This window comes from Drosophila ananassae, chromosome 3L (genome assembly GCF_017639315.1).
Source record: "Drosophila ananassae strain 14024-0371.13 chromosome 3L, ASM1763931v2, whole genome shotgun sequence".
In the NCBI taxonomy this organism is placed as follows: domain Eukaryota; kingdom Metazoa; phylum Arthropoda; class Insecta; order Diptera; family Drosophilidae; genus Drosophila; species Drosophila ananassae.
Window position 1 is genome coordinate 7399609 of NC_057929.1, and position 27472 is coordinate 7427080.

Below are 27472 nucleotides of genomic sequence, written 5' to 3' on the forward strand. Positions count from 1 at the left end.
CGAAGATTATAGCAATCAGCCACGAAACGTGTTGGTTTTTTACTTTGCTTTTTTTGAATTAATTAGTCCAATCGAACAGCCAGGAAAGCATGTTACTTTACGTATAGTATTTCACCAGACAAGTGATTTCGGTAATCAGATCGACACGAATCTGAAAACATAAATTACGTCCCTTACTTGGCACTTTTTTTATTCGAAATTCATTCATCCAAGATGTGATATTTGATGGTATAGTGGGTGGTAATGGATGGATTCTGCTGTTGCCAAGTGAACCGGACAAACCTCCCCCTGTATGATGTAGATGTATACGGAAACCTTCTAGTCCGTATTTATAGTGTCAAATCAAATGGATGCGATGAGATTGCCGATCGGTGGCTATAAATATGATTATAAATGAGGAATGTCCAGAAAGCGGAGCTATAGCGACTCTCTTATCTGGAGAGGTCACCCACCGCCGCCTGTTTGTTTGTCTCCGTCCTAGATGAGTAATGTCATCAGCCGAATTATATAGTAATCACCTTGATGGGATCCATAAATCTTGGCGTGCTTTCCACCCACACCGTCTGCGAATGATTTTTGGCGCATTCAAAGTCCATAAACGCAATCTAGATCGGTCTTTATGATTCCAATACATGAGCCTGGAGTGTGCTACCTTAAAGAAAAAGGATATAAAACGATTATTGTCACTAATTTGTCCAGTCTTATCGCTTATGGGCGGCAATTGATCGTATAAGGGCCATAAAATACGCAAACCATGTCTCTCGACTTTAATATCTTGATTAAATACTTTGCCTGTCATCTTTTTCTTTTGTTACATTTTCTAAAAAACTGTCTTATTTTAAAAAATCTAAATATTTGTCCCCCAATAAAGATCACTTTCGAACACTTTACCTCAAACATTAAACTTTTGTTCACGAAATGTATTTCCTTTATAAAAGGTTACTTTTATATTTAACTAATATTTATTTCGTTACTTTTTTTATATTATCTGAAGATTTTCTTCATCTAAAATAAACAATTATTATTAAAAATTATTAAAATAAGATGCCTTTTTTAAAAAGCTGATCGAGTTGAATATCGTTGGTTCTTGAATAAATAAAACTGCTAAAAGCTTTCATGTACTTTGTAAGGTAAAAGTTAAGTCAATACTTTCCAATTCAAAATTTTTAAAATTAAGATACAAAATAGTGTCATAAAAAACGGTTTAAAATAAGTATTCTCTTTCTTTTCACTAACTTTTTCATTACCGTAACTCTATACCGTATATTTTTATAAAAGCATTAAATAACAATATAGCCGCAGCGATGTCTATATCTGTGGCATTATTCATAAGATTTTTATGCGGAAAACCTTAAACGATTTGTAGATCGATTCTCCGTCAGTCTGCATCAAAACCTAGGAGCAAAATATTTTTTCGATTTTTTCTCAAATTTCCTGAGCCATCCCCTTCAAAATGTGCAAAAGACATGGGGGCGACAATTTGACCTACTGCGTTAGCCATATCTTGGCCAATATATATCCGATTCTTCAGCGGAATACCTTAAACGATTTGTAGATCGATTCTCCGTCAATCTGCATCAAAACCTAGGAACAAAATATTTTTTCGATTTTTTCTCAATTTTCCTGGGCCATCCCCTTCAAAATGTGCAAAAGACATGGGGGCGACAATTTGACCTACTGCGTTAGCCATATCTTGGCCAATATATATCCGATTCTTCAGCGGAATACCTTAATCGATTTATAGATCGATTCTCTATCAATCTGTATCAAAACCTAGGGAAAAAATATTTTTTCGATTTTTTCTCAATTTTCCTGGGCCATCCCCTTCAAAATGTGCAAAAGAGATGGGGGCGACAATTTGACCTACTGCGTTAGCCATATCTTGGCCAATATATATCCGATTCTTCAGCGGAATACCTTAAACGATTTGTACATCGATGCTCCGTCAATCTGCATCAAAACCTAGGAGCAAAATATTTTTTCGATTTTTTCTCAAATTTCCTGAGCCATCCCCTTCAAAATGTGCAAAAGACATGGGGGCGACAATTTGACCTACTGCGTTAGCCATATCTTGGCCAATATATATCCGATTCTTCAGCGGAATACCTTAAACGATTTGTAGATCGATTCTCTATCAATCTGTATCAAAACCTAGGGAAAAAATATTTTTTCGATTTTTTCTCAATTTTCCTGGGCCATCCCCTTCAAAATGTGCAAAAGAGATGGGGGCGACAATTTGACCTACTGCGTTAGCCATATCTTGGCCAATATATATCCGATTCTTCAGCGGAATACCTTAATCGATTTATAGATCGATTCTCTATCAATCTGTATCAAAACCTAGGGAAAAAATATTTTTTCGATTTTTTCTCAATTTTCCTGGGCCATCCCCTTCAAAATGTGCAAAAGAGATGGGGGCGACAATTTGACCTACTGCGTTAGCCATATCTTGGCCAATATATATCCGATTCTTCAGCGGAATACCTTAAACGATTTGTACATCGATGCTCCGTCAATCTGCATCAAAACCTAGGAACAAAATATTTTTTCGATTTTTTCTCAATTTTCCTGGGCCATCCCCTTCAAAATGTGCAAAGGACATGGGGGCGACAATTTGACCTACTGCGTTAGCCATATCTTGGCCAATATATATCCGATTCTTCAGCGGAATACCTTAATCGATTTGTAGATCGATTCTCCGTCAATCTGCATCAAAACCTAGGAACAAAATATTTTTTCGATTTTTTCTCAATTTTCCTGGGCCATCCCCTTCAAAATGTTCAAAAGACATGGGGGCGACAAACTGACCCACTGCGATAGCCATATCTTGACCAATATATATCCGATTCTTGAGCGAAATACCTTAATCGATTCGTAGACCGATTCTCCACCAATCTGCATCAAAATCTAAGAACAAAATATTTATTATATTTTTTGTAAAAATTGCCCCTTCGATGGGTCCCCAACGATGTCTATATTTTTGGCATTATTGTTGGTCTGGGGCGTTCATGTGGAGGGTTCCCCTCAAAAATGATGGGGAACACAATATGACCCCCAACTACATTTCGCTAAATATCTCTGCTGTTATTCATCCGATTCTTCTGGGGGGTTCCCTTCAAAAATGGTTCAAATGCATTTACGGCCAATGTGACCCCTAATTCTGTTGGGATCCCAGTCACCATCTGTGGTTGATAATAAAATGTTGCTAAATTCAGCAGACCCGAAGTAAGTTTTACCCGAAGTAAACTGTGAGTCAGGCAACTAAAGATGCGTTTAAGCCAAATCCCTATTAATATTCAAGTAAAACCCAAATATTCGCCTGCGCCACTAATTTAATTGTATGGAAGCTTGTTATCCACATGTGTCGAATTAGAAATATCCCCAGTGGCACCAGATTTGCATAGTTTATGGCAGAAGTTGTACAAATGCAATTCCGATGTTGGGCCAGACAGTCGAACAGCGTCCCCCTTCGTTCCGGCCTCCCTGCGAATGCTCAATCATTGTCTATTGCCGTTCGCCAATGGCCATTGCAGTGATATTGATTTTCTGCACCGAAACCCCTGATGTAGACCCATTACGACTGCATGCCACTCTATATAGTAGTAGCCAAGGTCAGTTTTAGTCCATGCAACCTTATTATTGGGGGATTTGTGGGGAACGTGACCCGATGTGGTTGCCCGCCCCATTCCCATCTGGTGTCACCTGTGTCACCTGACCTACAAAGTGTCATCATACATAATGAGGGTAAATATCAGTGAAGGTGTGTCAGCTCATGCAAGTCAAACTAAAATCGATGTTTATTATTTTCTTAAAAGGCATTTTAGGGCTAAGGGTTATCCTTCTCTAAAAGCTTAAACGCCTACAGGGCGTAAGATTCATGAAGATTGCTGTTCAGAAATTATTTAATATTTTTATTATCTATATTTTAAGATTGTGGAATTGAGTTTTCATGGAGGTTGTAGGTTTTTCTGGATCTGAAATGATTAATATTTACTTTTTCTTTATTTTAAGAATATTGAATCGGAGTCCACCCGGCGTATGCGTAATCTTTTCTTAAAAGCTTCAAAGCTTACTGGGCGTATAATTGATGTTGTCATTTACTTACAATATTTTATGATTTATGTTAAATAAGGATAAAAGGTTACTTGTTATCCCTCTACATTGCACAGATAATCGCGGTTAAAACACAATCATTGAAATTCTTACAAGTCCACCCTAAAATTTCGCAATGTCCCATCAGTCTATGTGTTGTGCAGGTCGCTTAAAAATACTTAAATACAAAACAAAAAAAAGAGATATAAACAAGGGAAACAGGGGAAACCAGTAAGCCAGAAACCAGCTGCCAGGCTGTGAAAAGAAAAGGGATCCGATCCGCATACGCATGCGCTCGTTGCATTCAACTCGCCTGCATTTCAATTTCATTTTCAATGCCCCCAGCATAAGGAATCTGATAACAAAAGCCGAGTGAGAATAATAATGAAAACAACAAAAGCAACAGCTGTGAATGGAACAGGTCGTACCAGCTGCTGGTTCTGCGCCCCCGCAAAGGTAAAAATAAAGAGAGAATCCAGGTAAGAGCCTCTAGGTAGGCTCTCTCTTTCAGCTTCTCTTTGAGTGGAATGTTAAAAATAAATGACATACTCTTAGTTTTATTGTTTTTTGAGTTTATAAAGGAAAAATAATTTAAAATAATTTATTTAAATAAAATAGAAAATGTCAAAGTAATTTAAAATAAATTTCAAAACTTCAATTTTCAGCTTGAAAATTATAATCAATTAAATGAAGTAGTTTCTTCCATTTAATAACCATTTGTTTTGATTTATGATAACTCCAAATAAAGTAATGGCTTTCGAATCAATTGATTTTGATTAAAAAATATTCAGAGTGCCTAGTAGGCACTGCCTACCTCAATTTACGATATGATTTTTTAAATTTGTTTTTAAAAACATTTTTTTTTATTAAGAGTGGAAGAGAAAAATGTATATTTGAGTAACTCGTACCATGAGCTCTTAAAATGAGTCGGTTTTGCTCGTGTGTGCCGTGTGAGAGGGAGCCGATTCCCAGAGAGTCTCGGGTAATCGATTACCAGCCACATTACTTGTAATGTACCATTTCGCCAGAGTCCGGAGCAGTTCCTGCTCTTCGCCGATGACTATATTTAAGCAGCTGGCCCGACGAGCTCTCTGTTATTGTCAAATGCGCGTTCTTGGGTGAAGCATCTAGAGCAGAAACAAACAGCCACTTGGTGTGGATATTCGAGTGGAATATAATTCGTGACTGTGAAACTTTTGAGTCCAAAACTATATGGTTTAACCAGAAATCAAAAATAAATAAAATAAAACAATTAAATAAGCAAAACAATCAAAAATTAATAATTTGAAACAGAAACCAAAGTCAGAAAACGGCAAAAAACGTGCGTGTTTGCCGCTAAATGAAAAGTGTTTTTAACAAAAATTACAAAAGTGCAAATTTTATTATAAATCGGCACTCGGTGCTCGACGTTCAAAGTTAACAACAAAAAAAAGGAGAGGAGGAGTCGTCTAAAGCCCCCAATCCCCCCCAGACTGGAACAAAATACGCGAATCGAATCGGATTTGGTGCGCAAATCAGAATAAATATCAAAAAAAGCAACCTGTAGCTTTGATTTTTGGAAGCAGGAAGCTTAAACTGAAGACAGGAGACTAGAGACTGGAGCTGGTAGCCACTCTACTCCAAATGCAATTGTTTTAGACTCGGCAGAGAGTCGAGCTTGTACCAGTTAGACAACAAATCAAGCAACAGCCACCAGCCACCACAGCAACAAAGGCAACAAAATGTGGTGCATTGTTAACTTGCCGAACGGCACTCAGCAGGCCGTCAAGTGGGATCCCAAAGCCAATGGCCAGGAATGTCTAGAAAAGGTGAGTTCACTTTGGATATGAATAATGTGAGTTATTCAGTTAGTACTGCCGGTTGGGGTTTTTCCATTAGAACTTGTATTATCACAGCTGACGATCGGGGAATTATTAAGACTCTATTTTTAGTCGATCTTTTATAGTATTGTCTTTAAAGTCAAGAAGCAAGATCCTTAACAGCACGTGGAATTACGCCAAGAACCCTTCTCTGAAGGTTGGAAGATTTCAAGGGGGAAAGTCACTCGTAGTGCTCTTCACAATTGTTACAAAATGATCCATCTCGCCTTGGAATTACCTCATAGTAGCACTCATATCCTACATAACATCAGAGGGGCCTTCACTTACACACTCAACTCACTCTCAGGGCTACAGAAATCGGTTGCTGATTTCATTTATTCGAAATAAATAAGTACACAAGAATATGAAGAAATTATTACTTTTTTATGGCTGATGGTTCTTATTCTCATTCTTATTTTTACAGTTTTTTGATGGTTTTATTTAAGGAGGTAATGATTTTTAAAGAAGGCCCCAACTATCCTCTTCGGAAGGGGGCTGGACCTGTGAGAGTTTGCATCGAAAATCGAAATTTTTCCACGCTTATCAGTAATGAGTGTGTTTTTTTCTTCGATTTTAGATTCGCATTCCGTTATCAGTTCCAGGGCCGTGTCCGATTCCATTGTCTTGTTGTTTACTAGTTTTGTGCTAATTCGTTTCGAATTACCTTGGCTCCCCAGCTGGGTAGGTGGCCCCCCCGCGAAAAGGTGAACTATAGTAAGAAACCGAAAAAAAGAAAACAAATACAAAAATAAAATAAACCCAAGAGAAGTTTAATCATATGGTAGGGGGACAGTAACTGGCGGGTTCAACGTCCAAGTGTGTGCCACTTGAGACGTTTAGTGCAAACACTCGACCCGACTGCTTCTGTTACTACGAGCGGGTGTACATAAATGATTATGATTTCTGTTCTGTCCACTTGGGCCCTCCAACAAGTAACTCCCTCCGTCCACCCAGCGATTAAAGCCAATTCGGCAATTCGGCTTGTTGGTCGGACTAATTAAGACTTTGCCGCCGTGCATTAGTGTCTGTGGAATCTAATCTGGGAAACTTATCAAATAACTGTCCACACACACACACACACACACTGGCATTATAGTATTTAGGCCCAATTCGTTGCCAACTTTGTTATCAGTGCCTTGGAAAACAAGAAAACAAGAGACTATGTTTCTGCAACTCGGCAGCTATCTTATCTGGCAGAGCTCCCCTATCAGAAGAGCCAGCTCGCTATCAAGATCTCCAGCACTCTGGTCTAGAAGTGTATATCATATATTGTGCCAACAAGTCGAATTAGGCCAGAGCGTAAATGGTTTATAGAGGGGGCTTAGATCTGTCAGCACTGCAAAGGTTACCAAGTGTTTTGATTCCAGTTACTGCGCGATTACTTTTGCTAATTGCCAGTGATTTGGAGAAGATACTTTGTGGTATTGAAGAGTTCTGGATAGGATTGTTGAGTTCTGGAAGCCTAGCCTTTGAGCTTGACATTGATTTTAAATCGGAATCTGTGGGTTATCAGGCCCCACATGTTTTCCATCACGTATGCTACACACTTACATTCCCCATTATATTTTTAATGCTTTGTGGTCCAATGTCCAGACCCTAGTGCTATCAGCTCCATTAATCTGTCAGATGAATGCTTTTTTATATTTTCTGATCCCCCAGGGAGGGGGCATGTGTGACGCACACTTGCCGTCCATTATCCGGACTTTGGATTAATCGAATTAACATTTCCCTTCTGTGATTTAATTTCAAACTATGCGTCAGCTTAATCTGGCCTATATTGGGCTTATCGGGAACCAGGATGACGCGCCTGGCCTCTTGTAAGCAGCGATAAGAGGTCTTCTTCAGTGTGTAACACCATGGCCATGAGAAATCCGGGCTATAAATAAAATATAATTAATTAATTGTCCAGAGACCAACTTAGTCATGGCTGTGTCAATGTCACCTGTTAAGGCTGCAGCTCCTCGCCTCCCCATCAATCCCCATTGCTGGCGATTATCGGGTCGGGGTGTAAACGAACTAGGCTGATAAGCGGGTTTACATAACTTTCAAGCAAGGGGCCCTGCCTTATCGCCCTGGCTAATGAACCCCAAAGCCCTGACTCAGACCGGCGGGGGGCAGGACGGCACAGCACTTGCACATTTTAATTACAAAGCTGGCTCGGAAACTCGGACTTGGCGAAAGAAAAGTTTTTTGGTTGGCAGGCCCAGGATCTAAAAAAGTTTTCATCGCCCCTGACGTCATTCGAGTTTGCATGTCAAAATGGGATTACATTTTTGTTACCTCGATTCTCGGATTCAACAAGAAATATATAAACTTGTTGGCATGCCAAGCTATATGACTCAGTTTCCATTTCGTTTTTTCGGCTCGAAAACTGTCGAAAACTCATGTCAGAAGCGGTTAAGGACCACTTTCTTTCTAGTAAGCTCTACTGAGCCCAACTGTTCGCCCTATACGTGTGCAACAGTTTTATGCTCGATAATAGTTACTTGCAATTACCAGCTACTTGTAATTGCATTTAAAATTGCCATTTTCGTGGCCCGTTTGTCGTCAGAGCTGCTGGCACTTCTGGGCTCTGGAGTGGCCATTTGAGTTGCTTTCTTGTTTCGATTGCCAGCTCCTCGAGTGACTGCTGTTACATGACAAAGTCCATACCAGAAATGGAAAAACTATTTACGTTCGTAGTGCCATGATATCGATGGAGAGTCCTGATATATCACGAGTCTTGTTAGTGCCTCTGGTCTATGATGAAATCGCCGCTCATGGAGGGTCTACCCGGCAGTCTATTCGCCACCAAATGCAGTAATACGCAGTGAAGCAACCAGAATTCCAAGATTCAGAACCCACTCTGACATCATTCCAGTCTGAGGCAGAGGGTCTAATCTGATCCTACTAGTCGGCTAGTCTTTTTTCTAAGTGTAATTATATTTGCGAACGTGGCTGTAAGGAAGCAGGCTGGGATTAGACACCAGCTGGATGATGAGTTCTTTCAACACCCTTGAAGTATGGGATTACTACGAAGGAGGGAGGGCTGCGTGCAACTTGCAACAATTGAAAGATGGCAGCCGGGCAAGTTTCCAGGCAAGATTTGATGAGGCAGCTCAAGTGGCAACAAGGCCAGAGACAGCGGGTGGCAGGAGGGTCAAGTGCAGCAGCCGCTGGCCAATTTGCTTGTCTCTCGTGTCACGACAAAAGGCCAATTCAGGCGCCGTAATCTGAATAGCAAGCGCTCTTCTTCCAGATGTCTGGGTGTATATTTTTGGTATCTCACAGATACATATACTATCCCCCCATATAATTAGCTCATAATACACAACCATACCTATAGACTCTAGTATAGATAGGCTATCTAAAATATAAAATATTTTCTGTTCAACAAACTTTACAAAACACTTATCATATTTATGATTCTTTTCGATTTTCTTTATTTTTCCCTTCTCCTTCTCCGTTTTTTATCGCCTTTTGCCGATAAGCTCTTCGAAAATTTCTTATATTAATAAGCGATGTCAACAGCTAACAGCTAAAAAAAAAACAAAAGGGGGACAGACTGGAAAAAAATGAGGTAGATACAGGTGGGAAGACAGGGGCAGGGGCTGGGGCAGTTGGAGGTTGAAAACTGAGGCGTAGAACTCAGAGAAGCCATGATATCAGAGCAATCAAAGCGTAAATGATAAATAAGCATAAATAATTTCGTTTTCTTACCTCTTATTCTTAAAACGCAATTTCTTAGCATTTTTTTGTTGTATAATTTATTTTCATTTTTTTTTGCCATCAACAGATGTTATATTGATATTGAAATACCCCCAACTTGGCGGCAAACACACACTCGGCTTGTTTGTTTATTTGTTTAGCGTAAAGTTTTGTGATTAATATTAAGCATACGCCCTGTTTTATGGTCCTCATAGCCTTGGCCTAAATGTGGCTTTTGGCCTAAACAGCAGGAAGTTTTTTCTTCTCCGTCTTCTTGCTACCACACACGTGCTCGGGCTGGAGCTCTTTTCCAAAAAAGAATAACTTATAAGCACAAGTATCTATGTATCTGTGTATCTGTGTATCTGCATCTGAATGTGACAGAGTTGGCTGCGCCTGAGCTTCAAGTGTTTGTGTTTCTCTCCGCTTTTAGCTTGTCTTGGTTCTTTTAGCCAAGCCCATACAAACAACAAAAAAAATGTAAAACGCAAAACGAGATATTTTACCTATTTTCGTATTTTTGTCAAGTTTCATTTTTTTTTTTTCGCCATATATATATGGTATAGTGTGTATATCGGTATGTAAATCGGATATATTATTTCTTTTCGTTGCTTTTCGCTCTGGTTCTCCTGGTTTTTTGCAGTCGACAGTCGTCCAGTTATTAACAATTTAAACAAACAACCCAAGATAAATACAAATTTATTTAAGGCGAGTCCCCTCCCTAGCCAGTCGTTCAGATACTTTTTGCACCTCAACCGGCGAAAATAAAAAATGTGAAGAAAAAAAGAGAATCTGAGTGGCGCTCTGCGCCAATTAATCTCTTTGTTTGTCGCATCCACCAGATACAACGCAATAGAGCTCACAAATTGGGCAACTAAAAAGATTATAATTAAGTTTCTTTATTTAATCGCTAGGAATTTAACAAACCAATTTATTTTTAACTAGAATTTAACCTTTTCAAGCGAGAAATGAGAATACTTTAAAGTATTCCATATCCCTAGGTATCTCAGATCATAAATAGTATTTTTTACGCTTTAATCGTGTGAGAAATAAATGTCTTTTATCTGTTGGAAGTGTATCCCGATTTTCCGTCAACAAAATTGTCATAAATTTGTAAAATCCCGCGACGACCATACAATACAAATAATATATAACTTGTATAATCTATTATTTCCCAACCATTGTTTCACTTTTTTTCAGGAAAGAAAAAGTATTGTATTTAAAGTTTATTTGCATATTCATTGCTGATATGGTTTAATAGCTTAATTAGTTCAGCCCTGGAACCCAGAAACGAACTCAAATGGCGCTCCTACGCCCCTGACTCATCCCCGAGGAGGTCGTCGTGGGGAGGAGACTCGAAATGAAAAACAAAAACATTGCCAAAACATTTGAATTTGCATTCGCATTCGCACTGATTGCAGCAATAGTTGAATGCATTGACATAAAATATATATATTCTACTATATAGATTCCGATTGTCAATAAATTTACGGCCTGCACTTGACCCGAAACTGGCAATCTCCAAGGAATAAAATATTTATTTTATTTATGCCATATCTATGCTAATCAATTGGCCTATTGTTGGTCCATTGTTTTGGGCCAACAACTCGAGTAAATTGGTAAAAGCAAAAATTAATTTTCCAAACAATTACATCCGAGTTGGCTGGCTATCTCTGGCTGGTGAGGATGTGGACGTGGACTGGCCCCCAATATCGTTTGCCAATTTCGAAATTAATTGCAACTGGCTGTCGGTTCTCTGTTGGCCAAAAACGCATAAACAAACCCCCAAAACAGAGAACCCGAAACCCAAAAACCCGCACTGCATTTTGCTTCCGAAATAGCGCCATCACTTTTATGTCGCTCCGGGTGCAGCCGGGGCGTTTATCATGTTCGCTGGACATTTGTGCTTGTCCGGAAAATGCAAAACGCACTGCAGGCGACACAGGAGGCAGGCAGGAGTCAGGCTGCAACCTGCGGCAGCCCACACGCCACCTGCCAGAGTTGCCACAAGCCTTTAAGAAACATTCTGGCCTGAATTTTAGTCGATATTTGGAGTAATTTAATAGTTATTAGTTGAATAATGATTATTTTTAGAAGCAATTATTATAATAGATTTATTTTAAGCTCAAGTTTGATAAAAATAACAAGAAAAAAGCTCACAGCCTTGGTTCTTCTTCCGGTACAGAAAGTCAAAGTTTAAGGCAAAAAGGACTCTTTTTTCCCTCTCCTTCCTTCCCCTTTAGATCGACAACCCTGGCGAGCCATCATGTATGTGGTTACACTGTACCCACAAGGCCTGGAGTTTGGAGCTGTGAGGGTCACACGAAGAAGGCTTCGTGGTGCGTGTGCGCCATCCTGTCTGTGTCCTCGCTCTGTTCCCTACACTCCCTACACTCCCTACTCCCACTTCTTCTGTTTGTATTTGTACATGTGTGTGTGTGTATTGCGTGTCCTTGCCAGCGCAATTTATGTTTACACCGTGTGCTGGCAATGCGCCCGCAAATCTATCTGGAAAATCGCTCCCAGCTAGTAAAGTCGAGCCGAGGCGCACCCAATCAAAAGGAAATTATATTCGCGTGCCAAGCTCCAAAGGACTAAACAAGTTTTAAAAAAAAAAATAGGAAAGAAAAAAGTTGAACTACAGTCTCTATTCCATAAATCATACTCTTTTGCAGATTAAACTTTTCAATAATTAAAAATATTATTCTTTTTTTTTTAAACAATTTCTATTCATAAACCAGAAGGTTAAAAAAGTTTTGAGAAAGAAAAGTTTCAACTTTGAAAGTGAAATAATAAAAAGTTGGAGCGTAGTAGGGATAACTTTTATTTTGTTAGTTTTTGGGAAGTAATTGGAATAGCAATTCCCTCAAATAACTCCATTGTTCGAAATAGCCATGTTTACAATTTCCAGGCAAGACTGTATGGGAGTGTGGGAGTAACTGGTAGTGGGGAAAACAGTCAAAACGAATGAAGTCAGCTCGCGTCACGTGCAACTTGATTCGCTCCTCTTTTGGCCAAAAACACATATCGATTAAATGGTTAAAGCCAAGCATATTGAGTCTATATGTTGCAGAGTGTCTTGGCCATTCTCTGGCTAATTGGCAGCAGTTCTTCGTGCCAGTGAGTGGATGTGTGGTGGCAGGAGTGGGTGGATGGTTCGCTAATCCACCGACAATGACATGGCTGCCTGGCAGTGGATGACGCGAACAGAGTGGTTGGGAGACTGCTTTTAAGCCGACACTTAATGCAATTACCGCTTGCAGTGTCAGGGACTGTTTCTCTCTTCAGATTTTCTTCGTTCTGGAAATGAAACCAACAGAACCAACCACATTTTTTCTTCCAGTGCCCACTCAGCACTTTTATGATGATGCAGAAATCGTGCCTGCACATCACAATGACGAAATTTTGTACAAAAATCAATGTTGAAGGCAAATGATAATGTCATTTGCTAAACAGGCGCCTCCATTTGACCTTTTAGTGGGTGGGGGTGGGGGTGGGGGTCTCTAGTCTAGTGCTATCTATTGTTTCCATGGTTTTTGCATATTATCCTTGAACTGCTTTTGTGCCCAAAGCCTGTTGGCAAGAAAAAGGCGCCAAGAGCCAGGGGGATAGAGGGCGAGACCAAAACCATAGAAACCCGAATGCACAACAACCAAGCGGAAATATGGCCCTCAGCTCCACTGCCACCTGGAAAATAATGCTTACAACACAAACATACACGGCTAAGAACAATATTAAACAATAAAAAAAAAAAAAGAAGGAAGTAAGTAAGGGAAGAGAAAGCAAGGGAAGAAGAGAAAGAACAATAAATTGCGTGAAAATGCAAGCCCGAAAAAAAATAAAATAAAAATGGCCGCAAAACAAACCGCAGCAGAACCTGGGGAATGCATTGAATTCTCTGCCATTGTATTCGAATATAGTTTTCTATAAAAGCCGACAAGCACAGTCGGGGCGACCCCCTCCCCCCATTTACACCTCTCGGTAGGACCTCACAGGACCAAGCCAAGCCCCAGCCGCCACCCCCTGGCGCCATGCTGAGTGCCATTTTGATGTGTCTCTAATGGCAAGGCTTTTGTTTCGCCCTTTTCTTTACTTATATTATATATATTGTATATATCCTTTTTTTTCCTGCTTTACTTTTATTGCCCCGAACCGGGGGTCCTGTGTGGCTTTCACTATTATTTTCTTTGGCCTTTCTCCCGCTAGTCAGAGGCACTAGTCCTTCTACGACAAAAAGAGGGCCAATAAAAGTCCATAAAAACCATGATGGGGGAGCCAGAAACAGAAGCAAAAACAACGAAAAACAAATCCGATCAACTACCGGATCAAGATATAATTCACTCTGGCATTGGGATTTCAATTTAAATTCCGAATCAAAATTAAATTGCAATTTATTTTCCGGGAAAGAGAAGGGCTTTTCAGAGCCCATAAGCAGTCCATAGGCTTTATAGTTTCAGTTCGCCCTTCGGCAGTCTTAATTAAATGCTTTTACTTTTATTTTTATTATTACTTACTGCCTCCAAAGATGTACATACAATGTCCTGCGGCGTGTCCTGTTTGCATTGTTCGAGGCTTTTGTTTTTCGAGACCCAACCCAACCCAACCCCTCCTACAAACCACAATCAGCGTCAGGATAATGCCGTTTTAATTGAGCCTCTTAAAGCAACATTGTCTTTGGCACTAAAATTAATTAAGTCGAGTTTAACAATTCGCCATGAATTTAATTGCCATTTAATGAAAGTTATCCTGGCATGGGCTTTTTATTTATTCTACTCCAATTACAAATAACTAATTACTAATTACATTTGTTGTCATTTGATTTGCCAGAACAGCCAGACGCTGTTATTTGATGTTGAAATATTCATAAACGCCAATGTATGATGGCCCGGGGTCACGAATACTTAATAGCGTGAATTACCGCTTAAATTAGTACACTTTTTAAATGCAATCTTATGTAATCCTCCGTCGTGCTTGGGAGTAATCAAATCAGGTCCCTAATCGCTTCTAATCAGTGTATTTCCAGACCAGGCGTCTGGCCCTGCTCGGGTGTCCGGTAGCAGCAGCACCACCACCCACCCACCGTCTCTCGACACCCACTTGGCCCGTATCCGCCAGCCTTTGCTTTCCCTTTCCATCCCCTCCCCCGGCATCAAAAGCATTTTCCGCTACTAAATTGCTTGAAAAGAAAATTCTACAATTTTAACGAAGTGAAAATTGCCATTTGGCATATGGTGGGATGGGGGAAGTGGGCGCGGGCGGAGGGCGGTGGGGAGGCCATCAAATGTCCATCAAAGCTACCAAACTTGGCTTAGAGTGGTGGGAGGTATGGTGGGGCCTAAAGCCAGGCATCATTAACTGCAATGACTAAAGTCATTTGAATAGAAAGGATACACTGCGAGGAAAGTGTGATTATTGTGGGTGCATGGGGCGTATACTTGATATTACGTATACGCCATGGTATTCGGTATTCTTTCAAATATTAAGTATACGCAATGTAGGCTCTGTCGTGGTGGATGTCTTTAACATTGGTACATGGGGCGTATACTTAATATTACGTATACGCCATAGTATGCGGTGTTACTTAAAATATTAAGTATACGCAATGTGGGCTCTGTCGTGGTGGCTGTCTTTTTTTAGAAACCCATTTCTCAAAGTGCAAGAGAGGTCAGCGTTTGTGTCGGCCCGGCCCTAAGAACCTGGTGGCTAAGCTTGTCACGCGCGATTTCCGATACCGCTTGATTTTCGCAACGGAGCGAACTGAAATGAATTGAAACCGAGAAAGGGGCTCAAGGACGAATGCAATTTACAATTAGAATAAATGAGTTTAGGCACGACATAGCCAGGACACAGGACACTGGCTACACCAGCTACACAGCCCCTTCGAGTGAGCAACTTTAAAATGATATATTATTATATCCTTTGGCAGCGAACCATTTGCATTCGAAATTCGCCAGCCCCCGGCCCAGTCTCGTAGTTATCAAGTGCAAACATGGAATTGCTAGCTCGGCACTGGGGTCTGGGGTTTTGGCCAAAAATAAAATCAATACAAGGCAGACAAGAGCCAACCTGGCACCTGGCAACAGGCCTTCCCCGCCCCACTCACTCACATACCTCTATATATGTAGGTATATAAAAAATATACATCTTTTTTTTTGGTAACTGACAGGATACAGGATACAAACCTGCAAAGCCTCTGTATGTGTGTGTTTGTGTATTTGATAACTTAATTGAAATACATTGGAGAGCGGCCAGAAGCGAGGTAAACTTGTAAGCCTGCCTTTGGATTTATGGGTAAACAAGTTCATAGCCAGGGCCGATGGTAGGTGGATGGGTGGTTGGATGGTTGAGTGGGTGAATCGGTGGATAAATCATCAAAGCAGCTGCACCACCAGAAGCGGACAAGTGCTTCCTCGGCTTGTACAAACTTTACCAGGACTGGGGCCGGAATGGCGAAAAACCGATTTGCTGATATCTTTGTTATTATATTTTGGAACTGTGCCATCCTGTGCCTCCATCCCTACTGCCGCATAATGTTGCCTTATTATGCATCCTTTTCCTTCGCCCGAAATCCTCCAGGCGGAAGATATTTCTTTTTATTATTTTTTTTTTCTCTCTACTTGGCTCGGAATTTTAAACATCGACAATTGTCCAAGAAGGACACAGACCCTGACCTCCGTGATTCACTTCTTGGCGGATGTTAGTACATGGTAGTGGTTGGTAGTGGTGGTGGTGGTGGTGCATCCCAACCACATGACACAAAATCCTCCATTTTTGGTAAGAAAAGTGCATCCTCTTGAGCGAACCCATCGTCATCCACACATTCCGCAACATTTCCATTTCTGGCTCTTGTATGTGCTCTTGACATTCTTTTATTTTTTCCTTCAAAAAGTTTTCCTCATTGTTGGTTGGGAAAAAAAGTTGCTGCCTCGTTTTGAGACATTTCATTTAGGCCAAATGCAATTTATCAACTTCTGGGGCTTGAGAGTGATATGGAAATCTCATGAATGTGTTTTTTGGGTAAATAGTAGAGCCAAGTTTCTTGGGAGCTTGGCTTTGGCAACTGCATTACCTAAATGGGTATGGAATTAAAAGTTAAACCTAATATTTAGTGCCATAATATTTTGTGTAGTTGAGAGTTCTTGCCACCAAACTCTTGCTGCCATAATCTGGCATCACGTTCCGGCAATTGGGAATGTGCCATGCTAATTAGGGTCGGGAGTTGGCCCTCTCATCCTGGCATCCACCAACAATGTAATGCATTTCCATGGTTATTTGGCTTGTTGGACTGTTGGCTTGTTGGCCTGCTGTTGTTGTTGTAAAGGACTGCAGTCAACTCCTAAGGGGAGGAAAAAATAAAACACCAAGAAGGCAGGAAGGCAGGAAGGATGAAGGGATCAAGGGTCGTGTGTATAGAGTACCCGGAACGGCCCAGACCCAAGCCCAGGCCCACTCCCTTGCGGCTTTTCCGCATTTTCGCGCAACGCACGCAAAAAGTGGCAGCCACTGAAAATGACGCATACTTAACGAAACCAAAACAACAGCGTCGCAAACTCGAAAAAGAAAAAAAGCGGAAAAAAAATGCGAAAAAATACACATAACACACAGAAACTCAGAAACCGAGAAAAATTATGGCAACAGCCAGGACATTCTTGCTTCCACACACACACATTATAGCTTGGAATAAATATGCACAGGACTCGTATATTTTCATTTGGGTGCCCTGATTTTTAATTTAGTCCGCCTGCCTTAGTTAGTATGTATGTTATGTATGATTTTTGTTTAAGAGCTGATGCAGTGGCGGTACCAAGCCGGTCCAAGCCAACAAACATCATTTTCATAAAAAATGCACGAAGATGGATCATTCTGCGAATTGGAGACACCCATATAATTGCCCAAAAAACAAAAACAAAAAAACAAAAATAAAAAATAAGAAGAGTTTTATGACCATGAGCTCCATAAACTTGGCCCTTTCTTCCAAATGGGCTTTCACTTTACAGGGTGGGGGTGGGGCCAGGGGGCTTCTGATCACTTCAAGGACACACTGCACTGAAAGTAATTCCAACCCGGGGCCTTGAAATAAAAATATTATATTACCATAGCTCTGGTAATTATAGGTTTTCTAGCAAGGACACTCTAGACCGGCTATTTCCCCATTAATCAGCCTTTAATTGCACTTATGAAATGGCTATTTTGTTCTGTTCTTAGTGCATTTTTATTTGCACTTTGGAATTGTGAAAAAAGTATTTTTGTTGTTTCTTGTTTTTAGCTTTTGGTTTCTAGCACACACACACACACTCACGCCCCCCTTTTTAAAGAGAAGGAGAAAGAGAGACACGTGCTCACGTTCTAATATCAAAGAAGTGCACTTTGTACGCTAGTTCCTACTCTAATCGCTCTAACTAAATTCTAACTAAATCAAAAAATCATAAAAATATTAATAATTTTGATTAGCAACTGTGGGGGGTTGGGGGGTTTAACTTGAAAGTGAAATTCAATGCAATTGTTGGACTTGGACGGGCTGAAGGTCGTTGCTTAAGGTTAGCACTACTTGTTGATAGTTGGGAATGCAAATTTCCAACTGCAGCTGATAAGGTGCCACTTGGCAGGTGGTAGTGGAATTAAGGAAAAAATAGAGCTTCAATTTTTTGGCCCAACTTTCAACTGAATCATCATCGCATTGCATCATTAGCTTGCAACCCGTAGCACCTTGACATTCCGATCTCTCACCTTTGGCTAATTGCATCAGCCAGATGGTCCAGACATTTTCCAATTAATTTGCACTTGCACTCGCTTTTCATATGTATATCACTTGGATACATGGGGGCTATTGTATTTTCATTTTCACCATTTCTCCTAGTTGGACAGAGACAGAGACAGAGACAGAGACAGAGACAGAGAGGTTCTCACGTCAGCAATTAAAAAGCCAGCCACCGAACGTGAAACAGTTATGGTAAATGGCACTACAGTGGGTGACATTTAAGACGGGGGGAGTCGATAAAGACGGCTTCCAGTTCCAGCAGTTGCAGTTCCAATTTATAAGGCCGGGGAGCACATGCCGGGCACGTGGTAGTGGTCCACTCTGGCCCACTCTGTCTCAGTGCATAAGTAATTAAGTGCAATTTATGGCCAATTTCCCCGCATCGAACCTGTTTCGGTGCATTTTCATTCCCAATGACACAGAAAGAAAATTTTAAGATTATTTTTTTATTTAAGAGATTCATGTTAATTAACAATAATATAATTTTTGAATATCATGTGATGGAAAGTAGGTAGTAAGTGAAGAGAAAATAAAATCCCAAAAGGTTACTTTGGGTTTTTTTTCTCACAGTACCGTAATTTGCACAAAAAGAGGTGCAGCTGTCCCCCACTCTTCTCCAGCTCCACAACCGCCTCACCCCCTCCCTGTCAGACTCATCTGTCATCGTGAGTGACTGAGAGGGGGATAGGTGATCACTCGACGGGCGCATGACCCGCTGCCGCCAACCATCGCAATAAATACAAAAAAATTTAAAAAAAAAAGTAAAATAAAAATGAAAAAAATAAATACAAAACGAACGAGTTCTAACCGTTTATAGCCAATGCTTTCTGTAGGTATTTCTTTATCTTTCCCGTCTATCTATTTGTTTATATCTCTCTCGAAAGAGAACTAAGCTGCTTAGCATCGCTGATCGCTCTCACTAGTTAATCCCACTCACTCTCTTTTTATTACACGTGGAGCGCTCAAAAGGCATTTAATCGGCCTTAATACAATGCTGCAGATGCAAATCGGATGGTGGCCTGGCCGCCCCAACACACTTCCAGGGTTCAAAGTACAAAGACGATCCATCTCCACTGACGTCATGGCTTGAGTTACAGTTACAGTTTGGATTTCGGTTTTCGGCTGGGGGGGGCCATTAAACTACATAAGCAAACGCCAAACAGTTGCGATCACCGGTGCCAGGGGAGGCGAGGGTAGGGTGTTTGTTCGCACAATAAACACAACTGCAAACCAGAGACGGACGGGTGAGAGAAGCAAACAGCAAGGCAGCAAGGCAGCAACGGCAACGGCAACAAAACAACACTCACTAGGCGAGTGCCAGTCCAAAGTCCATTTGGCATTTCGGAGACTCGGGTCCAAAGTCCAAATCGGGTTTTTCTGCTGCCAGCCAGCCATCTAGTCATAGCACCCCCCGCCGAGCCCCACCTGCCCTGCCCCAGCCACCCAGCTCTTCGGTCTTCTCACGTTTACATATGTTGTCTCAGTGCACTCAGAAGAGAGTAGCAGCTCTTTTTCTTCACACTCTCCGCTCTCATCGGCTCCACCATCTGCTCCACCATCTGGGATTACAATGTACTCTGAGACTCCACTTTGTTTACCTTTGTTGGCCACTCTTTTCTCTTAAAAGACGCTCTTGCAGGTGGAGAAAAGAGTGCAATTGTTGATTGGGTTAGCACGTCAACTAAAAAATAAATATAATCAATAATTAACAAATTTTATATTCTAATAGCCTTGGGAATTTTTGTTTACAAGCACTTGAGGGGTCACTTGTAGTGTCAAGCTTAATAACTGCTGAAATTCTGAAGGTTTATTGCCCTGTTTTTGAAAAGTAGGTGAAAGTTATTACAATTTAAAATAAGGCCCCGACTTAAGTAAATAATTACAGGTGATTACAAGCACCCTATATACTTAAGATCTTAAACTAAATGTATGAAATAGTAAAAAACCCTATTTTTGGGTACATCTCTAAGCCGCAAGCCCCCCAAAAATGTCAAGTAGAAATAATAGCACGTGTCTCGTGTAGAGAGTGGTGGAATTTTACCCGCTTGTTGCTCGCTTTTGGCGATTTTACGAGCTCCACAATAAACCCCAAATATGACTGGCAATAACAACAAATAAGTCGTTATATAGTGCGCGGAATACATATTACGAAATGCATTAAGGCGTATAATCAAGAAGGGTACTTTTGTCATCTGCCGGGAGGGAATAAAGGGAAAGAGGGAGCCATATTGCATGTCGTGGGAGGCCCCAGACCCCGCCAAAAATTAGGAGCGACTTGTATGGGGGGATTATGAAACTTTTCGGTTATGTCAGGCTGCCTGCTTACTGAAGCTTGAGCTCAGTTTCCCGGCTTATTTGCCGTAGTAGCGCCTGAGAGAAGAAAAAAAAAAATAAGTTCACGTTCGCCATTTAGCAGCGATTCGCTTTTGTGTTTTATTTAATTTTAGCGAAATCCACAAAAGTGGACTTTGCACTTGACAGCGGCGACAACAGCGACGATTTTCTGTATTTATTTTTTGTTTTTTTTTTATTTTTTTTATTGTATTTTGTATTTTTTTTTTGTTATTTTTGCGGTGAATGAATGTTCATGTGTGCCTTTGTGTTAGTTGCTTCTGTTCCGCCTGTTGCCACGTTTAGCGGCTTCTTTGCTCCCCAAACTGAAAAAATGATTCAAAAATAAAATATAGAATCTAAATTTCAAAAAATATATACATATTTCAGAAAGTGTATTTTTTGCCTGATTGGAATGTTTCATAAAATATTCTTTTTAAAAGAGAAGAATCTGATAGATGTATCTTTCTATCTAAAATATCTTATCTTTATTTCCTTTATCTCTATTTTAAATATAAGCCTTACCTTTAAATCTTGTTATTTTTTTTTTTGCCTTGTTTTTTTTGTTTATTTCTCGTTCATTAACACTAAAGCGATTAAAAAACATTTCGAAAATAACATTTCGAAACAAACTGCGTTCTTTAATTACAAAATGTGATTTGCTTCAAAGCTCCATATAATTGAGGGAGTTGCGAAAGATTTATGCAACATCTGGCGGCGGATCCATTGCCATTTCCATTACCATCTCCTCCTCATCTGGCTCTTGATTCCCCAAATTCTGTTAAGCATTCCGCTGGAGGCGAATGGCGCAGCGCAGTATGGATATGGGTATGGGTATGGGATTTCAGTTGTTACGCTGGCGGAGCTCTCGAGAGGCTTCATTAGACACGCTCTCTGGCTGTCAACGGCGACCCCCCAACCGCCTCCATAGGCCATGAATTTGATGCCAAGAGCACTGGGGGGAAATGCTTTATTTTATGACTTTATTAAAAAGCTATTAAAAGTATTTCAAATCTTAGAAGTAGGTTATTAAAAAGAGTATAATTTTTATTACAAATTATATACCTTTTTGATTTTGATGTTTCTTTTTTCTCACTGTGTATATTTGGCACTTTCCGCAAGTCGTAAGCTTCCGTCCCAGCTGCCATCCAACCATCCAGCTTGCCAAGATGAACATCAAATTCTCGATTGCCGCCTCTCCGTTACTAACCTGCCACGCCCCCTTCACCGCCCTACGTAAATCGATCTGCGTACTTGATTAATTAATTGCGTTCGAATGAGAAGCAGTTTGGAAACTGTTTCCAAGCACCATCACCCACAGCAGCCCAGCAAGCTCTCAGAGCCACAACTGCAAACCGCAACTGACGATGACATCTGTCGTCTTAATTAGTCCAACAAAGAGCTCTGATTCCGAGAACTGACTTACACCTGGGTAGGATATATGGAAAGTGTTCTTTGTTAAAAGTGTCCTTTGTTAAAGCCAGCAAGGCTATAAAGTAACAAAGCCAACTAGAACAAATTGTCTCAAATTTCCTTGAAATGGCTAATAATATCAGTCATAAATTTAAACACCACCCATTCCAGGACATCCTCTTGGAGCTCACAGACCTCTCAGACCTCCCAAGACCTCCCAGGTCCTCCCCAGTCATTCATCTTGTTTTTCCTGAACGTTTTTTATGCCATTTTGCGGTTTCGCCTAATTGGAAATGTGGGGGAACAGAGCCAGAGCCACAAAATAATAAAAAAAAGCATAAAGTGCGAAGGCGTTGATGCGTGAGCAACTTGTTGCCTTGGACTAAGCCAGACTCGGAAGTGCTACAAAATATATCTATATCTGTATACCCATCTATATATATCTCATTATGCAAAGTGCTGAAATGGGGAAGGAGGAGGGTTTCGGTATTTAAAGGTGAGTCCCTGGTGGACTACGTCCTACTCGCCTCTCTCATCTGTTGTATTTTGTGTTTTGACGTTTTCGGAAATTTCATTTCGGCGTTCAGCCAATGCAACTGCCTTTGGGGCTTGGAGAGTGGGGATGGGGCTTGTTAAAGCCAAAACCGACAGCCAGACAGACAGGAAGAACATTATGAACCACATAAGCATGCTTGTTGCTAGGCGAGATGCTGTTGCTGGTGCTGCCCACATTTGAACTTGTTCTATTCGAAATGATGACACGCTCGTTGCATAAGCAAATATTTCTGGAGAACCACATCCACATCCCCCACACTTACACATCCAATGGCATTCCCAATCCCCCATTTTGCCATTTCCCAATCTATCCACTTGCCAGGAGCAGCAGTTGTTGCTGCTGCGGATGTTGCTGGCTGTCATGGCAATGTTGTGAGATAGACGACAGGACATGCTTTTGGCCCGATTCTGCTGCTTCTGCTGCTTCGGCTGCTTCTGGTTGTGCTTTCGCTTTGGCGTTGATGCCGCTTTAGCCGCATGTCGCTGACAGGCTCTGTCAAGTTGAATTGATAAGTCGCTGATCCAGAATAGATTGAAAAACAGTCACCCATGCCGAGTTGTCGAGTTGTCGAGTGAAGATTAAACTTTAATTTGTTGCTCTGGAAACAATGAACTTCCAGCCAACCGAGAAATAAGGGCCCTACGCATTCCACAATTATCTTATTTTACAAAAAAATCTCATGTCAGAGGACTAATCTATGTTCTTTGCTCCTTTCAGGTCTGTCGCGCCCTCAACATCATCTGCGAAATGGAATACTTCGGCTTGGAACACTGGACGCCCAATCAGAAGGAATCACAGACCCGTCAGTGGATTAACCTTAGGAATAGGCTCTCCGGCGACAGCGGCAGCAGTGGCAGTGGCATCCAGCTGATGCTCGCCTTGCGGGTCAAGTTCTGGGTGCCGGTGCACTTCATCCTCCAGGAGAGTGTCCGCAATCTGTTCTACATGCAGGCCAGGCGTGATCTCCTCGAAGGCCGGCTCTCGGCTCTGGACTGGAGTGGAGCGGCCAAGCTGGCGGCGCTGCTCTGCCAAGCGGATGGACTGCGCTTCAATGAGTCCTCGGTGCGGGCCGAGTGCCCCATCCGGATGCGACGGGAACTGGCCCAGCAGCAGCAGCAGCAGCAGCAACAGCAACAGCAGCAGCGGAAGGAGAAGGAGAACGCCCTGAGCTTCAAGAAGCGGCGATTGTCGAAGCAAAAGTCCATGGAACACATAGAGACCTGCACCCTGCCGGTGGCCACCACCCAGATCCACAGCTTCAGCCTCCAACCCTCGCCATCCGCCTCCGCGTCCGCCTCCACCTCCGCCTGCTCGCAAACCCACTCGAACAGCAGCTCCAGCAGCCCCAGCAACAGCAGCAGCCAAACCGGGTTGGACGAGCGTCTGGCCACCAATCCACTGCGCATGTACGAGGAGTACCTGATCCAGCCGAGCTCCGAGGGCGAGCCCCCGGCGGACTATCTCCGGCAAATAGCCACCGAGCACGGCAAACTGGCCAAGCTGCAGATGAGTCCCAAGTCGGCCAAGTACTGGCTGCTCCAATCCATTCAGGATCTCGAGGGCTATGGCGAGGAGCTGTTCAGCGGAGTAACCACCAACGAGAGCGCCACACGTTGCGACATTGCAGTGGGAGCCCATGGCATCACCGTCAGCCGCGGGGGTGAGAAACAAAGGTGAGTCCCAAGCCACTTATCCCTGAAACCTCCAGCTAATCAGGATTACTTTTTGTAGCATCCCCTTCGGCGCTATTGCTGCTGCCAAGTCGCTCCGACGCACCTTCAAGCTGGAGTACGTGGACGACCACAACGATCGCAAGGAGCTGGAGATCAAGCTGCCCAAGCAGCCCATTGCCGCGGGTCTCTATCGCTCGATTACGGAGCGCCACGCCTTCTACGTGTGCGACAAGGTCCGGGGCGTGGTCACCAATCAGTTTACCCGGGATCTCAAGGGCACTATCGCCTCCATGTTCATGGAGAACACGGAGCTGGGCAAGCGCTATGTCTTCGATATCCAGCATACGTGTCGGGAGGTTCATGACCAGGCCAGGAGGACGCTGCACGAACGGGGCGGAGATCTGGCTGCCGAGGGAGCTGAGGGCTTTAGCTCGGGTGCTGTGGATGGCGGCGCCGCTGCTATTGATCCGCTGGGAGCAGCTGGTAGCAGTGCTGGTGCCTGCGGCTCCATGGCCGGCAAGATAGATTTGGCCATACGCGAGAAGGAGGCGCGTGAGGCGGCGATTGAGCGCTGCGTGGACACGCGGATATCCGAGGCTATGCAGTGCAAGATCTGCATGGACCGCGCCATCAACACAGTGTTCAATCCGTGCTGTCACGTAATTGCCTGTGCCCAGTGTGCTGCGAGGTGAGTTCGAAGATACCCCTTCTAAGACCATCAGATCACTAATCCTGAATCCCCATTACAGATGCAGCAACTGCCCCAACTGTCGGGTCAAGATTACCAGCGTGGTCAAAATCTATCTGCCACCGGAGCTGCGCACCAGCCAGTCCGGCAGCGGTGTCGCCATCAGCACCAGCAGTTGCAACAGCCAGATCGAGGAGCCAGACATGGAGGAGCTAGAAATGACCACCAGTATGGGTGGTGGTGGCTCTGAAGCGGGAGTGGGAGTGGCAGAAGGAGGATCTGCTGTTGGTCCTGGGGGACAGCCGAAGGTGACGACGGCTGCCTAGAATTGGTTGTGCTCGCTGCTGTTCCGGCTGATGGAATGGGTGTGCGTGCCGATTGTCTGAGAACCATATTGATCCACTGATATTCTATGACCACAACCTAAAAAAAAAAAAGGGAACAATCCTGCCCCGTGCAACGTGCAACGTGCAACGTGCAACTTGCCACTTGCCACTGGAATGGGTTTAGAGGCAAAGTAAAAAGTCAAACAATGTCTGTTAACAATCTTAGCTCTATCTTTACCCAAGTATTTTACGGATATAAGAAACTGAAACTCTAACTGTATAACTCTAGATGTAAATCTTAAACTAAAAACTAAAAACTAAAAACTAAAATCTAAAACTAGAATCTAAACGATATACACGATAAATATATTATAGTATGATTGAGATAATATTTATAGATGTACCGACTTCGAGAAAGTGCTATTTAAACTTGTCTAAGACTTCACTGCATAGCCTATGCCTAGAATCTATAACTGCAGATTGTTTCATATTCATATACAAACACTATATAATTATATAGATATATATATATTTACGATCGGTATAGATCAGAGATACCTTATACGATATAGCCCTTGAATGTACAACATAGCTACTTACTAAATGTTAGAAATTTTATTACCAACTAAACGCGAGATGTATTTATTAACGCCTAACAAAAGAAAACTCTTTAGTATTCCGTCGTAACTCTAATGCCCCCATTAACCCCCCAAATCCTCCCAATTCTCATATATATATATGTGTATATAGGACAAGCGTACAATAATCGCAAACCCAAGGAGCAAAGTAGTACTAAGTACCTGCAAAAAAAAAATATAACAAAACAAAAACAAACTGAAACAAAACCGGAAACGGAAATGGAAACAGAAACAAAAACACGAAAAACGAAACACGAAAAGTATCTCTGCAGCAGATATTACGTAGTCAATAATAAATGTTAACAATGTTATACTATATATACTTATATATATACATATATAAAATGAAAAAAAAAAAAAAAAAAACCAATGAAAATATTATAAATGTACCTTATCTGTTTTTTATTTTCTTTGGAATATGCCAGCTCTCTTGTTTTCGAATGGTTTTCTTAACTTTCTATTTTGATTTTGAAAACTCTACTCTGGATTCTCTTCTAAATTCTTAATTCTAAATTATTTTCTAAATTTTGATTTTGGCGCTCCAGTTTCTTCCTGTCTTGGTTTAAAATTGAATTTCAAATAAACGAAACTGCTTTCTCAGAAATATATCATCCCCGTTCCACTCCTTTGCGATCATCATTACCCCCATCGAAATTTCCTTTCATCAGTTGGCCGAGTTTGTATTTTGAGGAGTCCTTCCCTGAAGGGAGAGTATTAGATTAGTAGATCGTCTAGGCTGAAATGCCAGTCCACCTACATAGATGATGGATAATCACAAACATCAGCTTGAAGTAGCCGGGCTTTGGAGGAGCTGTTCCATTCTTTGAAAAGTTTATAAGAGACTCGTCTCTGACCTCGTAGAACGGTGGCCAGATTCTGGGCTGGATCCTGCCGTGCGACCAACTGGCCTCCACGTCGCGCTTGAAGCGGATGAAGGTGAGCTTCAGTTGGCGCGGCAGATGGCTCAGTTGCCAGGACAGTGGATCGGCGGCACTGGACAAGGAATCGGCCAAATTCTTCACACCAATGGCAGTATGATTTTTCTTCGCTGGCTTCACAAACATGATGTATTCCGACTGGGTTGTCGTCTCCGGCGACAGAGTCTGAACTAAAGGGGCTTGAGGACCATTTTCCGTTTCATCAGCACCCGCCAATCCTAAAAAGGGTATAGTATTATTCAATTAAACCTATTTACCGGACTGGCACTTACCTAACAGAATTGGTAGAGCCAATATTAGAATCGACTTCATTTTCCCACCGTGTTCGTTTGTTATATTTGTGCACGTACTATTATTTTGAAGTGGAAAGCCCAAGGCTCCTTAATCTTCAAAAACTATACGAAACTTAGGTTTCAAAATACTGTTTTCTGTCCTACTGTCCTACAAAATACTGTCCTACTTCTGGTACCTCCCATCCTGAAAATAGTTTATGATTTTATACTATGATTTTTA

At 41.8% G+C, this 27472-nt stretch overlaps 2 protein-coding genes and 2 long non-coding RNA genes across 8 annotated transcripts; 1 reads left to right on the forward strand and 3 right to left on the reverse strand.

Moving 5' to 3' along the window:
• Window positions 1–56: 56 nt before the first annotated feature.
• On the reverse strand, window positions 57–9779 carry LOC123257189. The gene is made up of 2 exons (XR_006507187.1): window positions 9651–9779; window positions 57–652 (listed from the first exon to the last, which is right to left on the reverse strand). It is a non-coding gene; the product is annotated as an uncharacterized LOC123257189 (long non-coding RNA).
• On the forward strand, window positions 5142–26410 carry LOC6495859 (E3 ubiquitin-protein ligase MYLIP). Its single transcript, XM_001959686.4, has 4 exons — window positions 5142–5900; window positions 23414–24369; window positions 24428–25057; window positions 25119–26410. The coding sequence occupies exons 1-4, from the start codon at window positions 5814–5816 to the stop codon at window positions 25381–25383; spliced, it is 1938 nt and encodes a 645-aa protein (XP_001959722.3). The 5' UTR covers window positions 5142–5813; the 3' UTR covers window positions 25384–26410.
• Window positions 18974–21961, reverse strand: LOC116654691. 5 transcript variants are annotated; one of them, XR_006507186.1, is made up of 3 exons: window positions 21793–21961; window positions 21253–21682; window positions 18974–20077 (listed from the first exon to the last, which is right to left on the reverse strand). It is a non-coding gene; the product is annotated as an uncharacterized LOC116654691 (long non-coding RNA). The 5 variants fall into 5 exon arrangements; XR_006507182.1 differs by lacking the exon at window positions 18974–20077 and adding an exon at window positions 20782–21053; XR_006507184.1 differs by lacking the exon at window positions 18974–20077 and adding an exon at window positions 20782–21053 and having other exon boundaries at window positions 21253–21695.
• Window positions 26398–27366, reverse strand: LOC6494761. Its single transcript, XM_001959687.4, has 3 exons — window positions 27232–27366; window positions 26779–27177; window positions 26398–26721 (listed from the first exon to the last, which is right to left on the reverse strand). The coding sequence occupies exons 1-3, from the start codon at window positions 27269–27271 to the stop codon at window positions 26630–26632; spliced, it is 531 nt and encodes a 176-aa protein (XP_001959723.2). The 5' UTR covers window positions 27272–27366; the 3' UTR covers window positions 26398–26629.
• Between the last annotated feature and the right edge of the window lie 106 nt (window positions 27367–27472).